The sequence below is a fragment of the Etheostoma cragini genome, chromosome 16, assembly GCF_013103735.1.
Source record: "Etheostoma cragini isolate CJK2018 chromosome 16, CSU_Ecrag_1.0, whole genome shotgun sequence".
Classification (NCBI taxonomy): Eukaryota; Metazoa; Chordata; class Actinopteri; order Perciformes; family Percidae; genus Etheostoma; species Etheostoma cragini.
This window is the reverse complement of record NC_048422.1, coordinates 10,081,046-10,105,309: the sequence shown is the minus strand read 5'-3', so window position 1 is coordinate 10,105,309 and position 24,264 is coordinate 10,081,046. Positions and strand designations below refer to the sequence as shown.

Sequence of the window (24,264 nt, the reverse complement as noted above, 5' to 3'; positions counted from 1 at the left end):
TACTGTATATGTGTGTGTAAGTTCAGCAAAGTGAACTGTGACTCAACTAAATGTGAATTAATTTGGGGTGATAAGAAGTATAACCAACACCTTTGCTCTATTAAACGTACAAAATTGTAATTTTCTGCTGCTAGGGGTCTTTCAATCAAAACAATTTTTGGTATTTGTGTAAGTAGACAACTCAACTAAATATGTAGTTTTTAGACTTTTTAATGCAGAAATGTTACATATTGTACCTTTAAGCGATATATTAGTGTTTTGGTCAACTGTACATGTTAATTTAAATGTGAGTTAAAGCATCACTTTAACGATGCTAAATGTAAGAATGAATTTGTTCATGACTGAATTAAAGTGGTTTTGAAGATGATGCATGTACTGTAGTTTTCACATAATGTTGTGCAGGGTCAAATCTCTGGGATCAGCAGGGTTTTGTTTAGCCTCAAAAACGAGAAAACACTACATCATTTTGCAGGAGGCTCTATTTGAGGATTTATGCATGACAATCTAATTAAATAAATGCAATAAAGCCCAAATCTCCCTCAAGGCAGTAAGAAAAGCTGCAACTGGCAGAAGATTGCTGACTAGAATTTACTTTTCGCAGTGACTTTTTTTTCAGTATCCAAGTCATCTAGGTGATTGTTGCCTGCAAAGTGAAAAGCTACTGCTAGTAGACAAAGAAGCATCATTTTCCATTATGCAGATGTGTCAAAATGTAAACGCCACAGAGGTGTACTTTGTAAGTAAGTTCAATATTCAGACATTTAGCCTTGTTTTATTCCTGGTAACTTTTCTGTAGTTTTTTATCAGATTAGTGCAGTGTGGAATAAAGCCCACTGCTGTTACATGGGTGTTGATGACACAAGACAAGCAACTGACAAGCTGAAGTTAAGGTCCTTCTCAAAGGTGCATGCTAATGGACCGAAGCTTATATTTTCATATTGTTTTGTTGGCAGCTAAATATGAAGAGAATAAATGACAATTTGCACAATGCAGAAAAGAACAATTTCTAACAATGCCCAGTATAATCTGAATATTATCTGGTATTTTGGGGATTTTAACAAATACAGAGAGTAGCTTTGCTTTACGCTCCTAATTTATTCTTATGTTAGGATACTTGGGCATTTTTCATATCCCACTTCAGTAACTGCTTCTACACTGCACTTAAGTGAGCGTTTTTATATCCTTATCCAAACCATGCCTGGGATGCAGAAGTCTAACCCTGGTCTCTGATGACATATTTGTGTGCTATTTACACCCAACCATCCACCCTAAAAACATTTTCTGCATTGGAACCACAGTTTGCTGCCATTACATTTCCTTCAAAACGTACTTGCCAATGCAAATTACTGGGGCATAAATGTAATTTGTGGGAGACAAGGTTACATTTTCGTGGGGAGGATTTGACCCCAGACTATTATTCCATGTTTGTTGGTAACCTGGATTTTTCCCTGATATTGATCCATGGACGTCAAAGACACGCTGCTGGAAAGTTACCTTGATATACCTAAATTCCCCCAAATTAGCATTTGTCGTAACAACTGCTCTTTATGGCTATGAATTCAATGTATTAATTTGGACATACAGCACATTGACATAATTATCTACTGTATGTAGAATTTCTACGCACTTATAGCATGGCACTATTTTTGTTTGTAGAAAAAGGCAAGAACTTCAGCCACTGGTCGGAAGAACCATAATTTTAAAAGATGCTCTTTAGATGTTTGGGGACTACAGAGTGTATTTACAGAGGACACGATAAGGGATCACAGAGCGTGTGTGCTAAACTAACTGGCAAAATACTTCTGTTGCTTTTTTTGTAATCTGTACAATCTGCTGACAAACATCTTCAGTAAAGGGCCAGTATTAGCCTGCTATATTTAAGCCCTATTCACAGGGGACTGGTATTACCAGAGGACCTCATGTGATTTAGAAATTTCCACAAAGTTACCCATATCCTCAGAAAATACTAGTCCTGTGCAAATAGGGAGTAACTTCAGTTTCTATAGGAAAAACAATATATGTGATTATTTTTGTCAAAATATCTAGTACCTGTGCACTTGGATTACTTTTAAACCCTGAATTTGTCAAGGCTGTAAACCACCAGAACATCATACACAGACAAACAAATACATTTTGCTGCGGTTTTCTTGAGCTCAGTCAACAGACACTAAATCACGAAATATTTTCCTTTTTGCTAAGTACTAACAATTACTACTTTAAATAAATTGTCAACACAAAAACGCTAAAATGTTCTTTTTGCCTTTATAAACCGTCCCTGCTTGAATGCTTTTTTCCCTGTCTCACTCCTCTTCCTCCCTCTTCGCAGAGGACTTTGCGGCCTACTTTGAGAAGAATGTCGACAGTAGTTCCCAGTCGTTATTTACTCATTTCCCATGCCTCCTTTTCTGTTCTTACTAACTCTGCCACAGAAACTATGCTTATTTCTGCCAGCAGAGCTATTTTTTAAACATATTTTATTATCTAATCTTTTATTTGTTTTTATTGCATTTATTTTATTTTTATTGAGCCAGTCAATGTGATGGTAGATTTTATAATATTATTATAAGGCTTCAAGTGTCCCAAACTCTATGTAAAGAGGTAGTCAAAGAGGGAAAATACGTGGAATGGCTGCTACTGAAAGAAATTGAACTCAATTCCATGAAAACCTTAAAAGGTTTCATTTTGTGTTAAACTGTTTAGTAAGGCAAAAACATATCCGATAATCTCACTAAAATTTCCTTTGGACCAAAGTGGCCCAGCTGTCTGAAATGGGTCCATATCTAAATACTTTACTACTTACTATTAAGTGGTTGGCAAAATCCAAAAATATGTATTAGTAGATCGCCCCTTTTTTTAGAGGGATTGGTTGGAAAAGGGAATTGTCACACTAGGGGATCTGTACATCAGCTGCATATTGAAATCCTTTGAGGATGTGGTACAGCAATCTGGAATCCCTAGGTCTCAGGTTTTTTTTAGTTTTTTTTTTTTTAGATATTTGCAACTTTGCCATCTGTTAGTGGGGATTTTTGGATCCAGTTGTTCAGCCCCAAAGGCACCAGCATGTTTAGACGAAGTGTTGTTGATATAAGGAAAAGGACATGAGGCTGCAGGGTATTATCCTCTGATTATGCAGAACCTGGGGGATGGAGCCTGGACGGCCCTCAAAAATACATGGGAAAGATATCCGAGTATTACTGCTTGCTCAGGCAGCACATGTGACAAACTTGGACAGAATCTGTAGGAATATTGACTATGTCATGCGCTAGGAGTGTGCCCCTCATTCAGTTCAAGATTATGTATTTCTTTTATTTGACTCCTATCAGATTGTTTAGAATTGATCTTAAAGACACATCAAATGGTTGGAAATTTAAGACAAAAGACGGCCAATTACTTCATGTCCAATAGTCCTGCAAAAAGGCCCAGGAATTTTGGACTGCATACATGATAACCTATGTTGGACGGCAGAGGCCCTGGTTCCATTCAGCCCGAGATTATTTGTCCTGAGAGATGGGTCAATCCTAAATGGCATAGATAAGCACATTAAATGGTTAGTCCGGACTAGTTTAATGAGAGCCAGACAGATTATTTTAAGATTATTTATTGGAAGAATAAAGGGATACTGTCAATCCAGGAGTGGGCTTCTGAGATGGCTAGGGTGGCGGCATTTGAAAAAAAAAGTCATATAAAACGGTTTGAAAGATTGGATGTCTACTCTAAAAAATAAGGAAAGTACTTGAACTTCTACGGTCTGTCAAACGGCCGGAATTGTGTATAAAGCAGGAAGTGGATCAAACCACTGTGAGGCAAGGGAGGGGGGAGACTAAAATGTTTCTGAACTTAATAAGCATTTTGGGGGGTTTGTATTGTTTTACTACTCACAGATATTTTACGTATACATAAAAATGTTATAATACACAGCATGTTTTAAATATTTCTGGGGGGGGGGGCAACCCTGGGGTTTACACCTATGTGCTGGGAGAGATGTATGAGGGGCTTATGGTGTTGTCACTTCGTTTATTTAGTTTATGGCTATTTTTGTTATTAATTTGCTGAATGGTCTTGAATCTTGTAGTTACCATGTCATATTTTCTTGAATTTATCTGGGTGGGTGTTGATGACAAAGGGTGGGGGGCAGGTTGCGAATTGTATGTTGTTACAAAATATACATTTTTTAATCACTGAAAAAACTCCAACATTGTAAAAAAATTAGATATCACGGTTTATTTTAAAAATGAAGCAGGTTGAGGTGCTTCATAAATACTGTGAAAGATTCAAAAGGCTAAATCCACACAGAAATGCGTACAGCCTGTATTCAGAAATGGTGTCTTTCAATGAGCCGCCCGGACTTCCGTGGGGTTGCGATCTCACAATGATACCATATACTGGTAGAAAGTGGCACTACAGGGCAGTTACAGTCATTCATTACTCAGACACGCTGACCAATCAGAGCAGACTGGACTTTTTGGGGAGTGGGTTTAAAAAGACAGGCGCTGAAACGAAACGTTTCAGGCAAAGGGTGAACACAGGTATATCAGACATGTTTTTATGTTTTGTTAGGTTTTTTACAATAAAGCATGTTAATATGTTCTAGTAGAAACCCCAATTACAAGAATGAACCTAAAAATGAGCATAACATGGAACCTAAAAAAAAAAATCTCTTTTTCAGATTGTCCTTCCTGCCAAACCGAAGCTACAGCGACAACGGGCGGACGATACTGGCCAACGAGCAGTACTAGGACTCTTGGACAACTATGAGGATGTCCTTGACAGAGCTGTGGCATCAGCAACTGATGTGAGGGCCCTTTGAGTTCGTTTCGAAGACTTCATGGCCGCTTGGATTTCTCTTTGTTAACTGACCCGTTTATGAGAAGGTTGTCTCAACCGGATATTCACTTTTTGATCTATCATCAACATAAGACTTTTGTTGGTGCTGTTCAGGGTCAGAGGCATCAGACAAGTGCAGAAAGTCAGATCTGACTCTCGGGGAACGAATGAGGCAGGCTGGTGCAGAACTCAAATACCAATTGTAGAGTACTTGGGTCCATGGACTGAAACACAATGCCAAGGTGTTTCAGTCCGTGAAGAACTATCCTTCTCAGTTGAACAACTGGATCACAGGAGGGGAAGAGTGTGTCAGTGGTCCAGTGCCACATATCTCAGAAAACTGCAACAGACTACAAGCCAAACTCTGGCTGACAAGTGGGCTGGAATAAGAGGCCTCTTTTGCTTTTAACCTCTCTGACGACATCCCATCACAGTTACAGCAGCGCTAACGGCCAGCTGCTCAAACAGTGGACTGCAGGTTTCATTAAAGTTCAGTTTATTGTACAGAAATTTTGTATTCTTGTCTTTTACCAGCATTGAATGTAATGTCAAAAGTGGACATTTTGTATTTTTACCCTTCATTTTATATTTCATTTTGAAATAGCTGATAACAAAACACAAAAGGCAGCGGGTGTAAAATTAGAAATAAATAAATAAAATACATTTTTTGATGAAATACAGCATCATTGAAACGGTTTGTTGACCATTGTGATGAAACACTTGCCTAAACCTTTCATGGCTCATAAAATATCGTTGCACTTACCTCTGTGGGTTGGAAGTTTCCAATGTGTTGTTAGTGAAGCTCTACATCATAGGAGCAAGGTGGAAAGCTTAATGGCCAGTGTTGAAATCACGCTTCCTGCAAGGGGATACATTTGACATATGTAAGAATTTACTCAAGACTTCTTTGTGAATGAATAACACATGGCTTTAAAGCACTGACAGTGCATATGCATCCAAACGGACATGCTGCCACCCATATATCACAACAAGTAAAAGTTTGAGGACTCTTAAAAGTTTTGTCTGATTAAACATTTGTGAAATGAGAGTTATTTCTAGAATATACAGCAACCCTACTGAGTAACTGCACCAGGAATTGAGAACTACATTTGCAAAGATGCACCTTTTGTCTCTCGCGTGCCAATCAGACTAGACTGGGCTTTTTGGGAGCTGGTTTACAGAAACAGGCGCTAAAACAGAGCATTTTAGACAGTGGCTGATTACAGTTATATTAAGATGTTAGTGTATTATTTTTTCTGAACTTTAAAGCATGTAAACGTGTTCTAGGACTAGTAGAAACCCAAAATACAAGTATGAACCGAAAAATGAGAATAATATGGGACCTTTAAATGCATAATAACAATGCAATAATATGAATATTTTCCTCTTTAAACTTGAAAAGCATATTCAGCCAAAGGTGAATATTAAGGTCTGATGTCAATCAAATTACGTATTAGAGACTTTGTCCATGCGTTAAGTTGGCTGATGGTTAGACTGTGTTTTAAAGTGCAATTAAGTGATTTTTTTACCACTAGGGATCAATATTCACTCTTGTTAAGGTTTGATTTGGTCTCTTTATTTTTTTTTACCAGCCATTCATTCTCCCCTTTCTCTCTCTGCCCTTTTGTGTTGGGCATTAAGTATAGTCTCAGCATGTATAAGCTAGTTTGCTTGCATCAGTCTCCTACAGTACATAGGATGCCTGTGAGAGCCAGGGCTTAAAAACTAAATAATTAAGAAGGGGCCAAAAGCAGTTAAATACAGCTAAAATCAGTTTAGAGCTTCAAAGTAGGCTGCTTTTCTCAGTGGGTTGGCAGCACTAGTGACCCGTTCACATTACTCAGAGCCATTTCAGTTAAAGATTAGAAATGCCTCTTACACAGAATGTAAATCTCTCATTTGATGTTTAATGCTCAGTTTACATATCTGAACTCCATCTGTCTCTCTCTGTCTGCCTATCACAACACGTTCAGGAGATCGACACACAGAGGTGTGATACCATCTCAGTCGCCCACGTTCTGTCATCAGTCAATTGCAATATGCATCTCCGCCTCAGAAAACAAAGGTTAACTCATCATCTGTCCTTTTTTATTTAAAATGCGCAACCTTCAAGTTTAGCTACACAGATGATGAGCTGAATGAATGTCTTTTTACAATGTGACAACTTTTGATAGTTCACTGTGCCCAGTATTTCATCTTTATTGTGCACAAGGGAGATGACGAATAAACAGAGAATTTGACAATATTTTGGTGTGAATTGATTGTCTGCTCTTTAAAATGTGGACAGTCTTTTAAACCATGCACATTTATCCAAATCCTGACATGCGTTCGGAGTCAGTAGAGTAGTGTGGGTATGGCTCTTTAAACCTGCATGTATGTATTTATTTATTGTAGCTGTAAAGTGGAGCTCTACAACAGTCTTGTTCTAGACTCTTGTTTTATAAAGCTCCCAAGATACAACACTGTTAAAACACTTTGTAAACAGTGCATTCTTTGTGAACAGTGTCTTCCTTCCACAGGAGAGAGTCAGAGGGCATGCTTTGTCTGACAGTAGCCTAGTTCTTCAACTGCATGGGCCTCAATTGGCGGTTGGCTTAATCAATAAATCCTTACATACAGTATGTATAATATCATGACCCGCAAAATTTGTTTTGAGACGCCCTGGAGAGGGAACCAGTGCCCAGCCCCAGTCAAATGTGACAATTAGTCAAATCTAGCTAACTGATTATATTAAGCAAATACATTGCCCCCAATTGATAGCAAGTGGACAACTATTTTAGCCTTTGCACACCTTTTGTTGATGATTTACACATAACATCACAGCATCAAGCACAGACTAGTATTAGGCTATTACATGTGGGCCTAAAACGCATTTTACTAGCCGTCAGTTGTTACTGGCGGTGGCAGGCCTAGTTGGTAACAGCAAACACAATGATTCCCAATCTTTCCCTCTGCTGCTGAAAACAGTATTTGAGCTGAGTTGCTCATTTAATTAATGCTGCTGATCATTTACCTAACTGTGTAAATCCAGAGGAGAAATTCATTCAGTGAGGTCACTCAAAACAGACTCAGTCACCATGGGCTTACATACTGTTGAATTAAAATGTTAAAAAGGACATGAAGATTTCAAGGCTTCTTATTGCACAAATCAGTCCTGATATAATTGTAGGCCTACCTGTGTGAATCCAGCTTAATCTGCTTTTCTAACAATAAAAAAAAACAACAACAACAACTTTCCTCCAGGATTTAAATTGTGATTTTTTAAATAAACTCTTTCATGGATTTAGCGGTTATCGCATGTGGAGGTAAGAGATCAGCAGTAACCCTGAGCCTAAAGCACGTTCAGGATGGCTCCCAGAAAAAAAGGTCCGGAAAGCTGCTGAGCGGCTCTTCATAGGAGGGGGGGGGGGGGAAATAAACTAGACCTACATTTTCTAGACAACCAGCTAGTCCCTTTCCCTGAAGTCCTTTCTCTTGTAAACCACAAAAACTGCGTGAAAACACTTTTGAGAAAAGCATACTGTACATTTCACCTTTGTTTCTTGTCCAATTTCCAGTGTTGTTGGTGTCTTCTTCACCTCATTGTGGTGCACCAAGCCCTAATGGCCCCATCACGGCCCCCCTGAGGCCAGAGGGCCCAAAACACCCACTGGTGCTTGACAGAGTGAGAAATGTAGTGTTAGAGTGTGGCCACATGGAGCAACAATATGCCCAATCTACATGCAAATGTAGACGCAAGGCACATATTTTGGGAATCATGTTATCAGAAGTTTTTTTTCTTGTTTTAAAAGAGAATGGACTTAAAGGATGGAGACTAACCGGTTGGTTTGGCAAATTAAATTAGAAATGACACCCACAACTTGCTTCAGTAACCATCCTGTATGGTGTACGCCTGTGTATGATTAAGATAATTATCACACAGTAGGCTACTGACAGTAAGTGGGTTAACAATGTGTGTTCAGGTGTCAGACTGCGGAGATAAGAGAAAGCAGCAGCAGTTTCTGTAACGTCAGTTCTTACAGCCTACCAGTTTATCTCCTCACTGCCACTAGATGTAGCTACAATACTAGCCACTGAAATAGTTTTTTTTTTGCTGTTGAACTCCTTAGGCGAGTTCAGGTTGATTTGCTATATTGTGGAGACGCTTTTTTTCACACTACACAGTTTGACATGGCACAGTAGAAAAAGCACAACTGTAAATAATACAATTATTGATAACTGAATTCCATTTAGCTGCTTCAGTTTCAGAGTCCTGGTGTTGTGCATGCTGGCTCAGTTTCACGACTCCCTGGGACACAGGTCTAGAACAGAGCCCTTGTTAATGCAGCTAATCCGTAACACCTTTGCTTTTCCCACATGTTGAGAATAGTCTATTTAAGGCCAAATTGGACATGTAACATTTGTGCAACACATTATGCTTGTACAAAACCTAAACTGTCATGAACTTTTTGGAGGCATTGTTAATGATAATAATAATAATAATTTCACCTGGTTTTATTGCTGATTTAAAAAAAGTAAATAAATATTAAAGCTATTTTAAACCTACCAGTAATCACGATACTGTCAAAAATGTTGAAGGTTGTCCACTCAAAAATAAAAACGGCTGGCCTTTTAAAAAGTGTATTATTAGTGCACCAATTATTGACACATAAGTGCAAACATTGCAGTCCTCAGGCATTCCTCTCTGCTTACAGACTCCTGTTTACAGGTCACTTAAATGGAACTGGCAGAGGTGCAATCAATGAGCAATCAAGTGAACTGATTAGAGAGAGGGACTTCTACAGCTGCACGTTAAAATAGAAAGAAAGAACGAAAAAAAAGAGTTTTTGATATTTTCGTTTAGTGTTTTAGAATTTTCTTTTTTTACGCCCTTTGTTGAAGCTGTTCATTGCTGATAAGCTGTTAAAAACATTAGGCTTTAGCCCAAAACACGCTGAGTTCTACAGTAAGAGGGTTGAATCAGGAATAACCAACCTATTTTTTTTGTCTATGAAACCAAACAACCTTGTCTTTAGTTACAATTTGATATTAACGTGGTTAATCAGCAAACAGCAAACATTACCATTTCTTCATGCTGACTGTCATTTTTCAAGAAAAATATAATTACTTCTCCAAGTCATTACATAATAACTGCATCTTCCTGGAACTTGGCACTGGAACTGGTTGCAAGCATGGACACACTTTTGCACAGTCATCATTAAATTGGTCTTGTTGTGAGAAAGATAAGTATGCTTTAAAGAGCCTGTGAATTTTAAAAGATAAGCCTACCTAATCTCACTAAAGCACTGAAACCAAGTGCCTAGAGTTGGTCAAAGTTATGTAGAGGTGTGTGTTCGTGACTTTTCCTGTGTTACAGCTAAATTATTTTTTAATTTAAAACCTTAAACTTATTTACGTTCCTAAACAGACACGACAAGGGGTCAATGGATAAACTATTGTGCCATTGTTCAGTGTCTGCTCAAGGACACTTGTAATCCTTGAGAAATGATGGGGGAGAAGAGCATGTCAAGGGGTTATCAGGAAGTAACTTTGTGGTTCAAAGGTCCTATCTGTGGTTGGATAAGGTCTGTCAAATTCAGCTTTCATGTTTACAAGGGTTGTTTCCTTAATAGCTCAACCTGCTACATCCAAAGATACTTTAAATATGTGACATCTGTGTGAGATGTGAAAATGTAATGCTTTAACCTAGGGGAGAGAAAGCATAGAAAAAAGTAACCAAAATATGTCTGGAGGGGAGCCAAGTAATGCTCCAAAGTTAGGCAAAAAAACTTGCATAGCCATTTGAAAGGAGTCTCTTGACCTTTCATTTTAAGATATGTGAAGGAAAATGGGTTCTACAGTTGTAGCCACGAATCTTCCCTTTACAGGCCCACTTCACGCTAACCCTGTGCGATTTGGGCAATAACAATTATTAAATAACAATAAATGGTGTGTTTGAATATTTCTTTAATCTAAGGTCTTGGAGTTGCATAAATTGAATATGACTGGAAAGATGAGGCTCTTTTGAATTCATGGAGACCAGTTGAATTCATATATGATGACTTTTGATTGCCATAGTAGCCATTTCAATTTAATGAAAATGTTCAAAAAAACTTGTGTCACTCCATCCATCCATCTTTGTCCGCTTATCTGGTGTCCGGTCGCGGGGGGGAGCAGCTCCAGCAGTCACTGTGTTAGATGAAACGTTGTGACAGCCGTGAGAGTGAACCAGAACTGTAACGTTGTTGGCCCAAAAATCCAAACAAAGAGCTAAAAGACAGCACAACACTTTCTGTAACTGAGTGGAAATGCAGAGTGGAGTGATCTGTTGGTTTGCCACTCACTATAAGTCACTCATCCTCCCCAGCTACACTGTCTCATTATTAAATATTGTCATGTCCGGTTCAAAAGAAATACTGCCAAATTTCAGGCTTCAAGACAGCATTTCACTAATCAATGCGTGACGTCACTGACTCTACGTCCTCTATTTTTAAAGTGAATGGTATATACCAGTTCTAAATTCCATCTTGAATCTGAAAATCTGTATTTAAAAAATCTGTAATTTAAAGTTAGCATGTTTTAAAATAGGCTAAATAATTCCCTGAATCAGCTGGGCACTGTAGTTTCTGGCAAAAGTTTCTCAGACAGCGGGAAACTGAGCATTTATTAGTGACTGTTTTCATTGGCAGATTTATATGCATTTGGTGTTTTAGTGAGTATTGCTGGCAGCAGGGCTAAATGTTGCATTTACTCAAACTATACTAAAGGGCCCATCTTTATCAATATGAAAACACATGATAATGGAGGATACTGTTATCATGTTATTTCTGGCCACGGATACACAATACTTGGTTGTAATTGTGTGAGATTATTCAATAATAATAATAATTTAATTTTTTATAGAATATCAACTGACACACCCTTTAAAAGAAATGTGAGATATTGAAATTTGATAATCCTGGGTTTATGCTGTGGATTTGGTGCTGCCTCAGGCATCCACCCTAAAACTCCCCAGGAAGCTGAGGGTGAAACTGTGAGACGATGAGTAACGGTCAATTAATCATCTTCAAATCTTTGTTTTTATGATCAAGATGCATTTAGCATTAAGCATTCCTTGCTCTTGCACTTGCACAAAAATCATTGGCAATACTTTTATACTAATACTAATTTCACTGATTCTGCCCAAATCCCTTATTTATGATGAGCCTGACAAGAAGCATCCATCATCGACATAATCTAGCATCAATAAAAGGAGGATTAACGTGCAGTAGTAGTAGTTTCAACCTTAGTCACCATGGTAACCATCCTCCACCGGCAACAATCTCTCGCTCCCTCCTCTCCTCTCTCCCCTCCCCCTCTGCTCGGCCTCATTTGGGGAGGGGGGGCGGTTGCTGCTCCCATCATGCTTTGCAGAAGGAAGCAGGAAGAAGCCAGAAGCATTTCGTGAGCAGCAGAGTGGACGGCTGCATTGACAAAAACAGACTGATGGTGGATGCAGCAGCACCAGCCAGGGAGGAATGGCTGATGTTGCCTCCTGTTTGCTCCTCTTGTACAGTCTGGGTGAGTCCTCACACATTTGACTTGTCACTTACCAGACAATTAAAAAAACCCTTTCTGGACTGGTGATGAAGCTTGTAGACAGTGGGCCAGACAGATGATGCCGCCGGTGGATTTAATCTGGCAGTGCAGTAATCCTCTCAGGGTGAAGGCTGAGGGGTCTGCTTTTTGCCCGGGGCAAGGGATATGCGCACGCACGCACACACACACACACACACACACTATAAAGTAGCCACTCCCCTATTAAAATTTGTGTAATAATTGTTACTCCCATCTTCAATTCAATATTATTTTTAACTTTTCTATTTCTTAACAGTGACTGACTTTATTAGATGAATGGAACTGCCGTGTCTCCACTCTTATAATGATGCCATTCAGTCCAGCATAAACGCACACAGGAACACACCCAATCACTTGCGTCCGCACACACACACACACACACACACACACACACACACACACACACACACACACACACACACACACTCTTACTCATTTGGTCTCAAACTGTGAACTGTCTTTTTTCTCATTAGTGACAAACATTACATTCCCAGCATACATCCCTAAATAATAAACAATGTAACTCTCATTGCTAGTGTTTCAGTAAGCTTTACCTATGCTGTAATCATTGCTGCGCTGACAGAGGCTCTCAGGCACCAGTTAGGGAAGCTCTACTGCAAAAACCTACTGTTTGGATCAGTACAGCTTAAAGATTTTTTGCATCTGTCCTAGGTGATCCAATCACTCAGACAGATATAAGTAACTTTGTTTTTACCTAGCAACATAATGTGTCTCCAAATGTGTCTTGATTGACCACTTGTGATTGGATCTTACTTCCCCCCTCTATATGCAAATACCCGCATACATCACTACCATTTGCATATAAGTTGGTGTGTGTGTGTGTGTTTATGAGTGTCAGTTATTACTCTCACATGAATCATACATTAGAAACGTGAGATGACTACCGTTGATGAAAAAGCGTGGTCTGACGGCACCGGGACCTGTGCAGAATAGAAAGCACGTATTTGCTCTTCAGTAGGTAAAAATGTTGACAAGCCCCACCCACTCCTGCCAACCAAGCCAGTAGGGAACTGACTGAGTGAGGGTGAGCAAACGTCTGCTTTTATCTCACTATGTATCCAGCAGAGGTCACACTCACAAATACTACTGTCCGACTGCTCAGATGACATCAGAGAGAGAGAGAGAGATAGAAGGAGAGGAAGTTAAGGCAGGCTACTCAGAGCACCCTTCACATTAGAGACCTGAGGTCCTGTTTGTCCCAGTGCCAGTGACTCTGCAGGTGAGGTGTTGTCACATATTGATTGGAACTGTGTGTTCTTATAATTTGGATTTAGATGTAGAGAAATGACAGCTGATGCTTTCAAAGTTATTCCACCTGAATAGCATCTGCAGTTCTAACATGATGGAGGAGAGTAGTTGATGTTGTTATAGGTTGTAATAGGTTGCTCGTGAACATAGATTTGATGATCTGCAGATGAAAAGATGTCTGCAGCACATACAGGACACATGCTGTTTATAGGTAATTCAGATGATATCCTGTAGTTCCATTAATATTCTTTCATAGCCTACTATTTTGAGCGTATCTACACTCTTAAGTTGCATTGTGTAAATTGAAAATTGTCTTGGACAGGTAAGAATTACAGGGTATGTTGTATGTTGTTCACTGCATTTTGGAGAGTATTACTTACTAGGCAAGGTGTTGGTTCCTTCTCTTGCCTTCAAAAGTAGCAAGTTGAGTATTTTTTTAGTCATTTTCAACAAGAGTCATCTAATATCTAGTGTAGTAAAGTCAAGCACTTGAGAAGGACGGTTTAGGAGTAATCACTGTATCCTTTAGGATTTTCTTTAATGCCAAATCTTTTGAAAACTGACTCTCGACTGTTAGCTTTGCAAGTTCAGTTAAACATGAAGGCTTGGACAATGATTTAAAGCTTTTTTCAAAACCACCTGTTCTCCAAATTAACATCAGCAGCACAACGAAGTTAGATGTTATAAGAGTATTGGGCGGGTATTGTTAATTATTGTGCATGTTGAAGGTTTTTGGCAGGGGATTAACAAGTGGTGTAACCAAGGGTGTAACTTTGGGTTTCTGGGGGGGGGGGCATTTTGCTCTACCTTTGAGCAAAAAACAAATTTTGTATTGTAATAACAAAAAACGTAATTTTTTGCATCCTGGAGAATTTTTCGGCAACCATTTGTGCCTTTTCTGCAACAACTTATGGAGCAAATGTCTTCATTTATGTAAGGGACATTAAATCAAAATTGTTTTTTTGGGGGGGGGGGGTGGTGTTGCACTGTTTAGTTTTGATTATTGCCCCCCCTGTAAATCCCGCTTATGGGTAAAACTACCAGCTTACATCCTGCTGTATCTTTATTGTTGTGTTTCACAATTGAAAGGGACGAAGGGACAATGGTCCTGGCTTTGGTATTGGCATTGTATATGAAGACTCAGCATGTGGACTGACCCTAAGGGTTTTTTAAAAGTCATGATATGTGTCATGAAATTACATGTTTCTGTTTGTACTTTTGGCCAACATAAATGTTCAGTTATTATATTTCTATTGTTAGCCTGCTGTAGTAGATTGAAAAAAGAAAAAAAGTTTATATTGAAGATTTTATAGGATGATGTAAATTGGTGGATAAAAATGATCACATTTTGAGGAGTCATCCGTGTGCTTTCTGTTACTGGAAACTACGCCTCCATAAACTTGTAACATGACTGGATAGAAACAACTTAAACTAAGCATGAAAGACAAAATAGGTAGGCTTTCAGGTCATTTCTAAGCAGCGGTGGGGTGCTTTTATATTAAATGATTTAAGACAGAGAACACTGAAATGATTTACATCAGCTTTAATCAAAGCGCTGTTCAGGGTTGGCGCTGAATTCAATTTTATTTTTTGATTCCTTTAGGTCCACAGTGTGAGTTCTGTCATGTTCAGCAGTTAATCAGGTGTCTGTGTAGCTATACTTGAAAGAAACCCTTGTTAAAGTGGACATTTTGTTGGCAGGAGTGTTAAACACAAATGGGAGGTAGTTCTTGTGTTCTTGACCACTTTTTGGAATATGTTCTTCTGCTTTATGTGTTACACCTCAAAGCTATACAGGCTCATTATTTATCTCCTGTGTCTTTCATCTGAAAAAGGCAGGTTGGATTTATAAGACCCAGATGAACACAGACTGGACTCTGTATTAGTTTGTTTACAGGGTCATTTCTATGCAAAGTGAACCATTAAAGGCTTGCAAAGTAAAAGGGACACAAAATAAATCCACAAAGAAGAAAAAAAGAATCAAGAAACGCACGATGAAACTTAAATCTGATTAGAAACAACTGCAAATCAACAAATCTGATGGAAGTTGTATACATGAAAAAGTTGATTCTTCTATTCTTTTTTTCTCCCATCATATTAGTGGGTTACAGTGGCCAATGCTGAAGACGATAACCCATCAATTAGAGTGTTTTATGATTTCAGTGCTGAGACGCAGCTGCTGCTGAAAACAGCTGAGTAAAGGCCTCCTGTGACACAACCTTTCTCAAATGATAGCTAAACAATACAAAAATGTGTTTCTGAAAACATGTTATAGCACGGCGTAGATGGGGACTAAAGTGGACAAAATAACCCAACAACACATGTTTAAAAAAAAAAATGTCATTAAAAAAATAAATCATTACAGAAGATGATGATGGTGCACTTTTCCCAATGACTGACACGCAACAGCACATCTTCGTCACTGACTAACCTAACCTAACCTAACCCTTCTGGGAAAAGGAGCTCATTAACACCGGGCCAACTGTTGAGTATTCATTGAAGTTTAACAGAACAGTTGTCTTGAGTGAACTTTGATTTGGACGTTGGGTTGTAGGAAATAATATTCCTGAATAAACATTCACACAGGGCTGATTAGGAAGTTTAAAGGATGATTACAAATCCAGACATCTACAAATAGAACTGTTCCTAAAAAGTAAATGTGTAAATGACCCAGATTTCAAATATACTACAGAAAACACTGATAGGTTGATAGTCATGCATGTAAAAGTTAAAGTGCTGTAAACCATTCAGAGGGAGCTTTTAGGGCAGAGTCAGCATAAAGTGGACACTAGGTTCAAGGAATAGATCAGAATGTGTAAGCTAGTAGAATTGTCTCACAAATAAGTAGTCGTGTCAAAGGTAACTCTGTTTCACAGAAATAGATTAACTGACCACTGCAGAACAAGACGACTAGAAGAAACAGAGTTATTCTGATGGTGAATGGTCACTATGGAATAGACATTTGTGTGTATACAGAGGCAACTCACTGTGTCATGTTTGTTCACTGTTTGAATAAAGCTGCACATGATTTGACATCCTTGGATTGGTCCTCTTTAAAGTCTTCATCATCGTGTCCTAATCTCAACCCTTTATCAGACACACTATGAAGTGACCTAACAGGAATATACAGTATTTTATCTATGGACTGAAGCCATCTCCACTGGTATTCACTTATTCCATTTTCCTGTCTGTCTCCTACATCTCCCTTCCCCTTCCCCCTTACTAAATTTTCCTTGATGATGACCTCCCAGGAGCACAGCTGACAACAACATCCACCTCCCCTCCCTCTTCCTCTCACCTTGTTGCATCCTCTTCCTACCTGGGACCATGGAGGAGGTCACTAAAGTCACACCACCTCTCCTGGAACGTCAGGCTCGACAGCGACAGACCACAGCATCAGTCCTCAAATCCAAGCTGAAGCAGGGTGTGACCTGCTCCGGGCCCAGAGTCCGATCCACCCTGACCGGGTTCTTCCCCGTTGTGCGCTGGCTGCCTAAATACAAGCTCCGAGACTATGTCTGGGGTGATCTGATGTCCGGGGTAATCGTGGGTATCATCTTGGTACCGCAGGCTATCGCCTACTGCCTGCTGGCAGGAGTGGAGCCCATCTATGGTTTATACACCTCATTTTACGCCAACATCATCTACTTCCTCATGGGGACGTCGAGACATGTCTCTGTGGGGATCTTCAGCCTCATGAGCCTCATGGTTGGACAGGTAATGGATAACAAGTGGCAAGTAATGAGCATACAGTTTAGGAAGAAATGTTTTATTTATTTCTTTTTTTCATGTAAATCAAAAGAATTTACAAGATTATGTAAAAATGATAATTATAAATAGTTTAATATGCATTGGAAGAAACATTTCTATTTCAATATTCAAATATAATGGTTGGGCCTGCACACCATGAACAGCTCAGTCCTTAGTGCAGGGGCTCGGGTTCAGTCCCCCCCCCCCCCCCCCCCCCCCCCCCCTCCTGTCTTAAACTTTCCTATCCAATAAAAAGCCTCAAACTTTACAGATTAAAATTGGTGATAATTAATATTGTTTAATAACAATCTGTTTTGAATATCAGTCTTCGTGATAGATAACTGTGATGAAATGATGATCTTGCTGCATTTAAAGTCTTTCCTACTAATACTTGTCACTGGGAAGAGGTCAATTACGATCATGGATCACTTAAGGCAACTGAGGATAGTAATCACTTACTGTTGTATTTTTTTACTTGATAAATTAAGATTTCTACTTGCCTGCAGGTGGTGGATAAGGAGATGTTCCTGGCAGGTTTTGACCTCAATGAGGACTCTGGCCCAGAGGTGTTTAATGCCACACTGGGCGCTAACCTTACGGCTGGTAAACTTCACAGCGTGGAGCTTATGGGTCTGCAGTGTGGGAAGGAGTGTTACTCCATCAGCATCGCTGCTGCCCTTACATTCCTGGCTGGCGTCTATCAGGTAAAGGATAAAGATGCTATTTTTGACTACTAGCAGCTTATTTTGTTAGTATCCATTTATAGTTTCTTGGTGAGATAGTTGCAATCCATTTCCCCTTGAAGAACATGGGCTATAATGTAAAGGCTATATGGTACAGCATTGCTTTGAGGTACATGCTGTCATTTGTGTGCGAATATGTAACAGTAACAACGCTAACATGCTCATGTTTAGGGATAATGCTTACCATGATCAGTGTCTTAGTTTAGCATGTAAGCATGTTGACATTTTCTAACTAGTGCTTAACAGAAAATACAGTCTTTGGCTTATGCCATTATTTATTGCAGGAATTTGGTTACAAACCAAAGTATTTGACCTGATGATGGTGCTGGTTAAAAGAAAATCAGGGGATGGCCAGTTATTCCATTTCATCCTGTGGGGACACAAATGTCGTTCCCAAATTTCATGCCAATTTGTCCAGTAGTGGTTGAGAAATTTTACTATGAACAAAAATCTTTACCTTATTATGGCACGAAAGGAAAAGTTAGGGAATCACCAAAGTCATTAGGTTATATCATCTGGTAACCATGGACGTCTGTAGAATTTCTTTTGACAATCTGCATCATGCATCATGTTCATGTTGAGATATTTCATTTGATAAGTGACGTTTTTATTCCCATCCATGATCTCTTTCTTCCTCTCTCTCTTCCTCATCTGCTCTACCTCCCGATCCCCTCGCCAGCTCATAATGGCCGTGTTTCGGCTAGGCTTCGTCTCTGTATACCTTTCGTCCCCTATGCTGGATGGTTTTGCCACAGGAGCCTCTTTTACCATCCTCACTGTACAGGCTAAATACCTGTTGGGTCTAAAGATCCCTCGTCATCAGGGCTACGGCACAGTTGTTGTCACCTGGATCAACATCTTTGCCAACATTCATAAGACCAACCTGTGTGACCTCATCACGAGCGCCATATCTATCTCTGTATTAGGTAAGACGTCTATTTTACACATTCCCCATTACTTCTCAGTCACTATTGTAAACTACATTGTGCTTCCAATTAACGATATACTACACTTACCATAATGACATGGGACAAAGAACTCCAAGTACTGAGCATACATTTTTGAAACATACAGTATGTCTACATATACAGTAGATTAACTCTATGAATTATTTTATTATAGTGGCAGGGAAGGAGATCCAGGAGCGTTACAAGGATCGTCTAAAGATCCCTCTGCCGACTGAGCTGATAGTAGTGGCAGGAGCTACGCTGGCCAGCCATTTCGGGGAGCTGAACAGCAATTATGGCTCTAGTGTTTCCGGTCACATCCCCACAGGGTTTATTCCTCCCCAGGCGCCCAGCTTTAGTCTGATGCCACGGCTGGCACTGGATGCCATTCCTTTGGCTGTCATTAGGTAATATACAATGCATTTATCATGTTTGCTTGGCCTCTACATGTGTCTCTTATCTAGGTTTTTAAAGATGCAATATAATGTTGTAGCTGGATCTGGCAGGGATACATGCTCTCACTGTTTGATTGCACCTTTTCTCCAGAAAACACATCAAGTCTTCATACATTTAATTTAGGGCAAGAATTCATTTTTCCCTACTGTGTAGGGAAGGAAAAAAATGCTATTTGACTTACACTTTTTGTTGAACACACTAAATGCATCTTAACAGGTTTAAATCACCATCAGGTCTAAAATGGTCTTCACATGCTTTTGAGGGCAAAGATTATTTCACAGGCTTAACTGGTAAACAAAGTTTCATTTTATCTTATAGTTTTGCCTTCACGGTGTCGCTGTCCGAGATGTTTGCGAAGAAAAACGGCTACACGGTTCGCCCCAACCAGGAGATGCTGGCCATCAGCTTTTGTAACATCATCCCTTCCTTCTTCCGCTGTTTTACCACCAGTGCAGCATTGGCAAAAACCATGGTGAAGGACTCAACAGGCTGTCAGACACAGGTTAATTTCACACTTTTGAAAATTGTAATTCTTGGAGTCTGTCTAAAGGCCATCTGTTGAACCCCCAGCAAAAAAAAAAGAGTAGCAAAACTAACCGCATTTGTTCATGTTAACTCTGTAGAAAATACTCACTATAAAATCCCTCGTAGTTCCTCTGTCTCTGTTTATTTCTCCATTTCTCCTCCGCCAGGTCTCCAGTCTGATCAGCGCCCTAGTCGTCCTTCTCGTCGTCCTCTACTTCGCGCCTTTCTTCTACGCTCTCCAGAAGTGTGTTCTTGCCTGTATCATCATTGTCAGCCTTCGGGGGGCACTGAGGAAGTTTAAGGATGTCCCGGCTAAGTGGCGTGCCAGCCGGAACGACGGCATAGTTTGGCTGGTCACCATGTCAGCCACGGCTCTGATCAGTGTGGAGCTCGGTCTCCTGGTCGGAACAGTTTTTTCCATGATCTGCATCATCTTCAAGATCCAGAACCCCAAGGTGAGGAACGGACTTGATATCAAATGGCTTTTGAAAGCTGTGCAAATGGCAATCATTCTAGCATGTGAAAAGTTAAAACATAACCTTAAATAATCTCATCCAATCTAATGTCTGACATCAGGTCTCTCTCCTGGGCCAAGCCAATGACACTGATCTTTACGAAGACATGGACCAGTACAAGAACCTAATGCCACCACCTCGAGTTCATGTCTTCCGCTTCCAGGCTCCTCTGTACTACGCAAATAAGGACGCATTCCTCAGATCCCTCTACAAAGCTGTTGGTGTTGAACCTTTCTTGGAGCTGACTAAGAGAAGAAAGGCAGAGAAGGCGGCCAAAGAGATGATGAGAAAGCGGGCCAAGGCAAACGGGGATAAAAACAACGGAGAGGTCGTTATTGGACTTATTCAAAGAGAACTGGACTTCCACACGATGGTCTTGGACTGCTCTGGCATCCCCTTCATAGACTCTACAGGCATGGCCACATTTGAAGTGCTGGTTAAGGAATATAAAGAGATCGGGGTGAGCGTGCTCTTCGCCAACTGTAATACCTCAGTGATCAATACTCTGCAGAAGGGACAATTCTTTGGGAAAAATGACAAAGACATGAGCAGCCTGCTGTTTCACACAGTTCACGCTGCAGTTCTTCATGCAAACAGTATATCTGCAGAAAGCAAGTTAGAAGACTCTGTGGTATAGAGCAGCTACAAGGAGAGGGAAGTTAGGTTTGCTATTGTGCCACCTATGACAATAATTCATTAGGTAGCTTCAAAGTAGCCTTTAGGGAAGCCTTGTCCAAGAAAACATGGAACAAAAATGTTCAATAAGGAGAAGTATTACACCAAGTATATTGTTGAAGCTTTGCACCTTTAAATAACCTGACCACTTGATCTGCCAAATAAGCATTTTTTTCAAGATCAAAAAACAAAATGGAATTTTATTCCTGGAAAAGGGCCATTTCATTAAAATAGGCCATGTGTGCATAAAAAATTTGCAATTATTTTTTTAAACTGATGCCCAGTTAGAAAAAAAAATGGGTCATTTTCACGATTGCTCTAAAGGGGAAAATCCTACAACAACCAGGATCCAATGCACACGATGCCTTTGAATGTCCCTCTCAGGCCAGTTTTCCTCCTCCTTGCCTAACTGCATCAAGCCCTAAATATCTGATTCCGACTTTATATCATAAACTACTTTTTCCAAATACACTGGTATTTTGATATCAGTTCTTCTAGCAACAATAAGGGGGACGGACTGTTTTGCAAGTTAAGCTTGATGATGTTCCCTCATTACCTTCCTCTGCAAGTGTGGTTCAGCTAGACCTCTGCCGTTCAGGCTTTTGTGTCAAAACAGAGGACAAAAAGACAAAGTATCACAAAATGACCTGCTGCCAGCCGACAACGGTGACAACAGGACAGATACAAGACCACACACAGTCAAAGAATAACTACAATAACTAACAGGTTTGTTCCTATAAAATTACTGGTTATTACCTGCTTTCAAAGCAATGCTCATTGTAATAAAAGCAGTTTTTACTTTTTATATCACTTGAAGCCTTTGGTCAAAGTCCATAATGGCTCTAATCCAGGAGTCCAGAGTTCAGATATGTGGATTCAGCCACTATTACCGGTATTTCCTGTGGCTTTTATGAACATAGGACCTCAAAATCATTTCTAAAAAGGCCAGTTAAATGCTTCCTGACTTCAAGAAGAAGCACTTGTGCATGGCAGGAAGAGAAGCATCTCGGGACTCTCGAGGACTGCTTTCTGAGACTTGTCTCACACTGTACATAGAGAGAGCCTTTCCTTCAAACCTGGCCTCATTACAAGTTACCTGTCATGTTTCCTGTTTATCTAACAATGACAGCTATATCTGTTCTTGATATGTTCTTGGTAAAAATAAAATAAATTCTGGATGAAAGCAAGTCAACACTTGGTGCTGCTGAAATGTATATTGAAACCAATGGCAACAAGTGAAGCCACTTATTTTATCAAAATGATTAGCTGTTACTGGGATGTTAAATCAAATGTTTTGTGCCTTGCAGACTAAGAGCAGATGTTGTCTCTTTCTGATTAAATCACTGTTTATAGTTATGTCTTTCATCCTGTCACTGCCAAATGCAAAACCTGAATTAAAACAATAACTATGCCTAAAAAGTATCCTATGTATGTAATCCTTCAAAATGGATGTATTTTTACTTTTACTACTTCATCATTAAATGTTAATGTTAACTGCTACTGTGATAAAATGAAGACATTCATATTTGTACATTTAGAAGATTATCTTTTTGTATTTTAAGGCACTTGTTATGTCATCAAACTTTTTTCCCCGCATCAATTTAAAGTGCTCATGTTATGCTTTTTGGCTTTTTCCCTAATTGTTAGATATCTTTTTTGTGCATGTAACAGGCTTCCAAAGTGAAAAGCCTCACAGGCACTTACCATGCTCCTGAGAAAACCCTGTTCACAAACTGCTCCAAACTGTTCTATTGTAGTCCAGCCTTTACTTCCGTGACAAATGTGCATCACTTTGTAACACACGTTATAATGCTTGTCTAGCTGCTTGCATTGCACACCCTCATACTCTGCTTCTGACTGGCTAGCAGTGCTGACCTAGCTACTGCGGCTGTGCGACTCCCAACAAAGATGGAACAGAAGTGCAATGCTTCACTCTGTAGCTAAAACAGAGAGCTCAACACACAGGGTGAAAAGAGGAGCTGCAGCAATGTGCAGTACAACAAAAATATGGTTTAAAATAAACCATGTAAACCTATTCTGATATAACCTCTTAATACAATTATGAACCTAAAAACGAGCATTATATGAGCACAATAACTTGAATAATGATTCCATTATCCGTTAGGGGAAGTCTGTTTCATTTTCATTTTTGACAGTGTTGACATTCAACACATATAGAGTACAAACACTGCCTTAATGTTTAATACTTGAATTAAATTGACAATTTTTTAGTGAAGAGCTTGTGTCTGAATTATTGCCATTAACCATGTTTATCATATCAAGGAAGAAAGGAGTGTTTCAAGCATCTTTCAGCTCATTGTTTTGATTCTATGGCCCACAGCTTTAATGTACTAAGCCCAGCAGCAATCAGTTTTTTCAGAAATAATGGTGTAGTTCTGGATAATCTGCAGACCTTAATGTAAACAGATGGAATTAATAGTTATTGAGATATAGTGGACTGCCCCTTTTAAAAAAGCTTGACAATAAATATGCTGGAAGATGTATAAATGTAAAAAGTAAACGTAAAATTGCACTTTTTGTCACTAGCTGAAGCCTAAAAGAAGAGTATTTATATAGTAAAATGTAAAAGATATTGCCACTTATTTTGGAGTCATCTTCATCTTTTAAATTAAAAACTAACCCCCAAAAAAGTTCCTAAAAATGATGATTGGTGTTGACAACCTGGGCAGCTTTAACAGTTAACACGGTGCAGCTGTGTCAGGCTCCACTCAACTATCCATTAGTCCATGAGATAATGTACTCATGGCTACTATTTGCCAACACAAATATTATACTTTTAAACACTTACATAATGTCTTGTTATGGTCAAAATAGTTTTTAATGACACAAAAACAGGAAGAAAGATGCAAGTCTACTTAAAGTGTAACTCTCGCCAGAGTGCAACCTAGGGTGTTTTTGTGAATGTACCTGAGTCAAACTTTGTTTAAATGCATAATTAGGATG

The 24,264-nt window shown here is 39.4% G+C and overlaps 2 protein-coding genes across 2 annotated transcripts in view; both read left to right on the top strand.

The window, feature by feature from the left end:
• si:dkey-247m21.3 (5-hydroxytryptamine receptor 4) overlaps positions 1-5,839 on the top strand; it is a 48,827-nt gene extending 42,988 nt beyond the window's left edge. The window contains exon 7 of the mRNA XM_034897320.1: positions 4,667-5,839. Coding sequence (XP_034753211.1) covers positions 4,667-4,736 — 70 coding nt within the window. The 3' untranslated portion in view covers positions 4,737-5,839. The remainder of the gene's footprint in view (positions 1-4,666) is intronic.
• A 6,373-nt stretch (positions 5,840-12,212) lies between these two features.
• slc26a1 (solute carrier family 26 member 1) lies at positions 12,213-22,458 on the top strand. Its single transcript, XM_034897315.1, is given in 9 exon segments — positions 12,213-12,363; positions 16,941-16,964; positions 16,967-17,406; positions 17,946-18,143; positions 18,862-19,108; positions 19,305-19,536; positions 19,904-20,087; positions 20,278-20,565; positions 20,687-22,458. Coding segments are annotated over 9 exon segments (2,232 nt in total). The 5' UTR covers positions 12,213-12,320; the 3' UTR covers positions 21,263-22,458.
• The last annotated feature ends 1,806 nt before the right edge of the window (positions 22,459-24,264 follow it).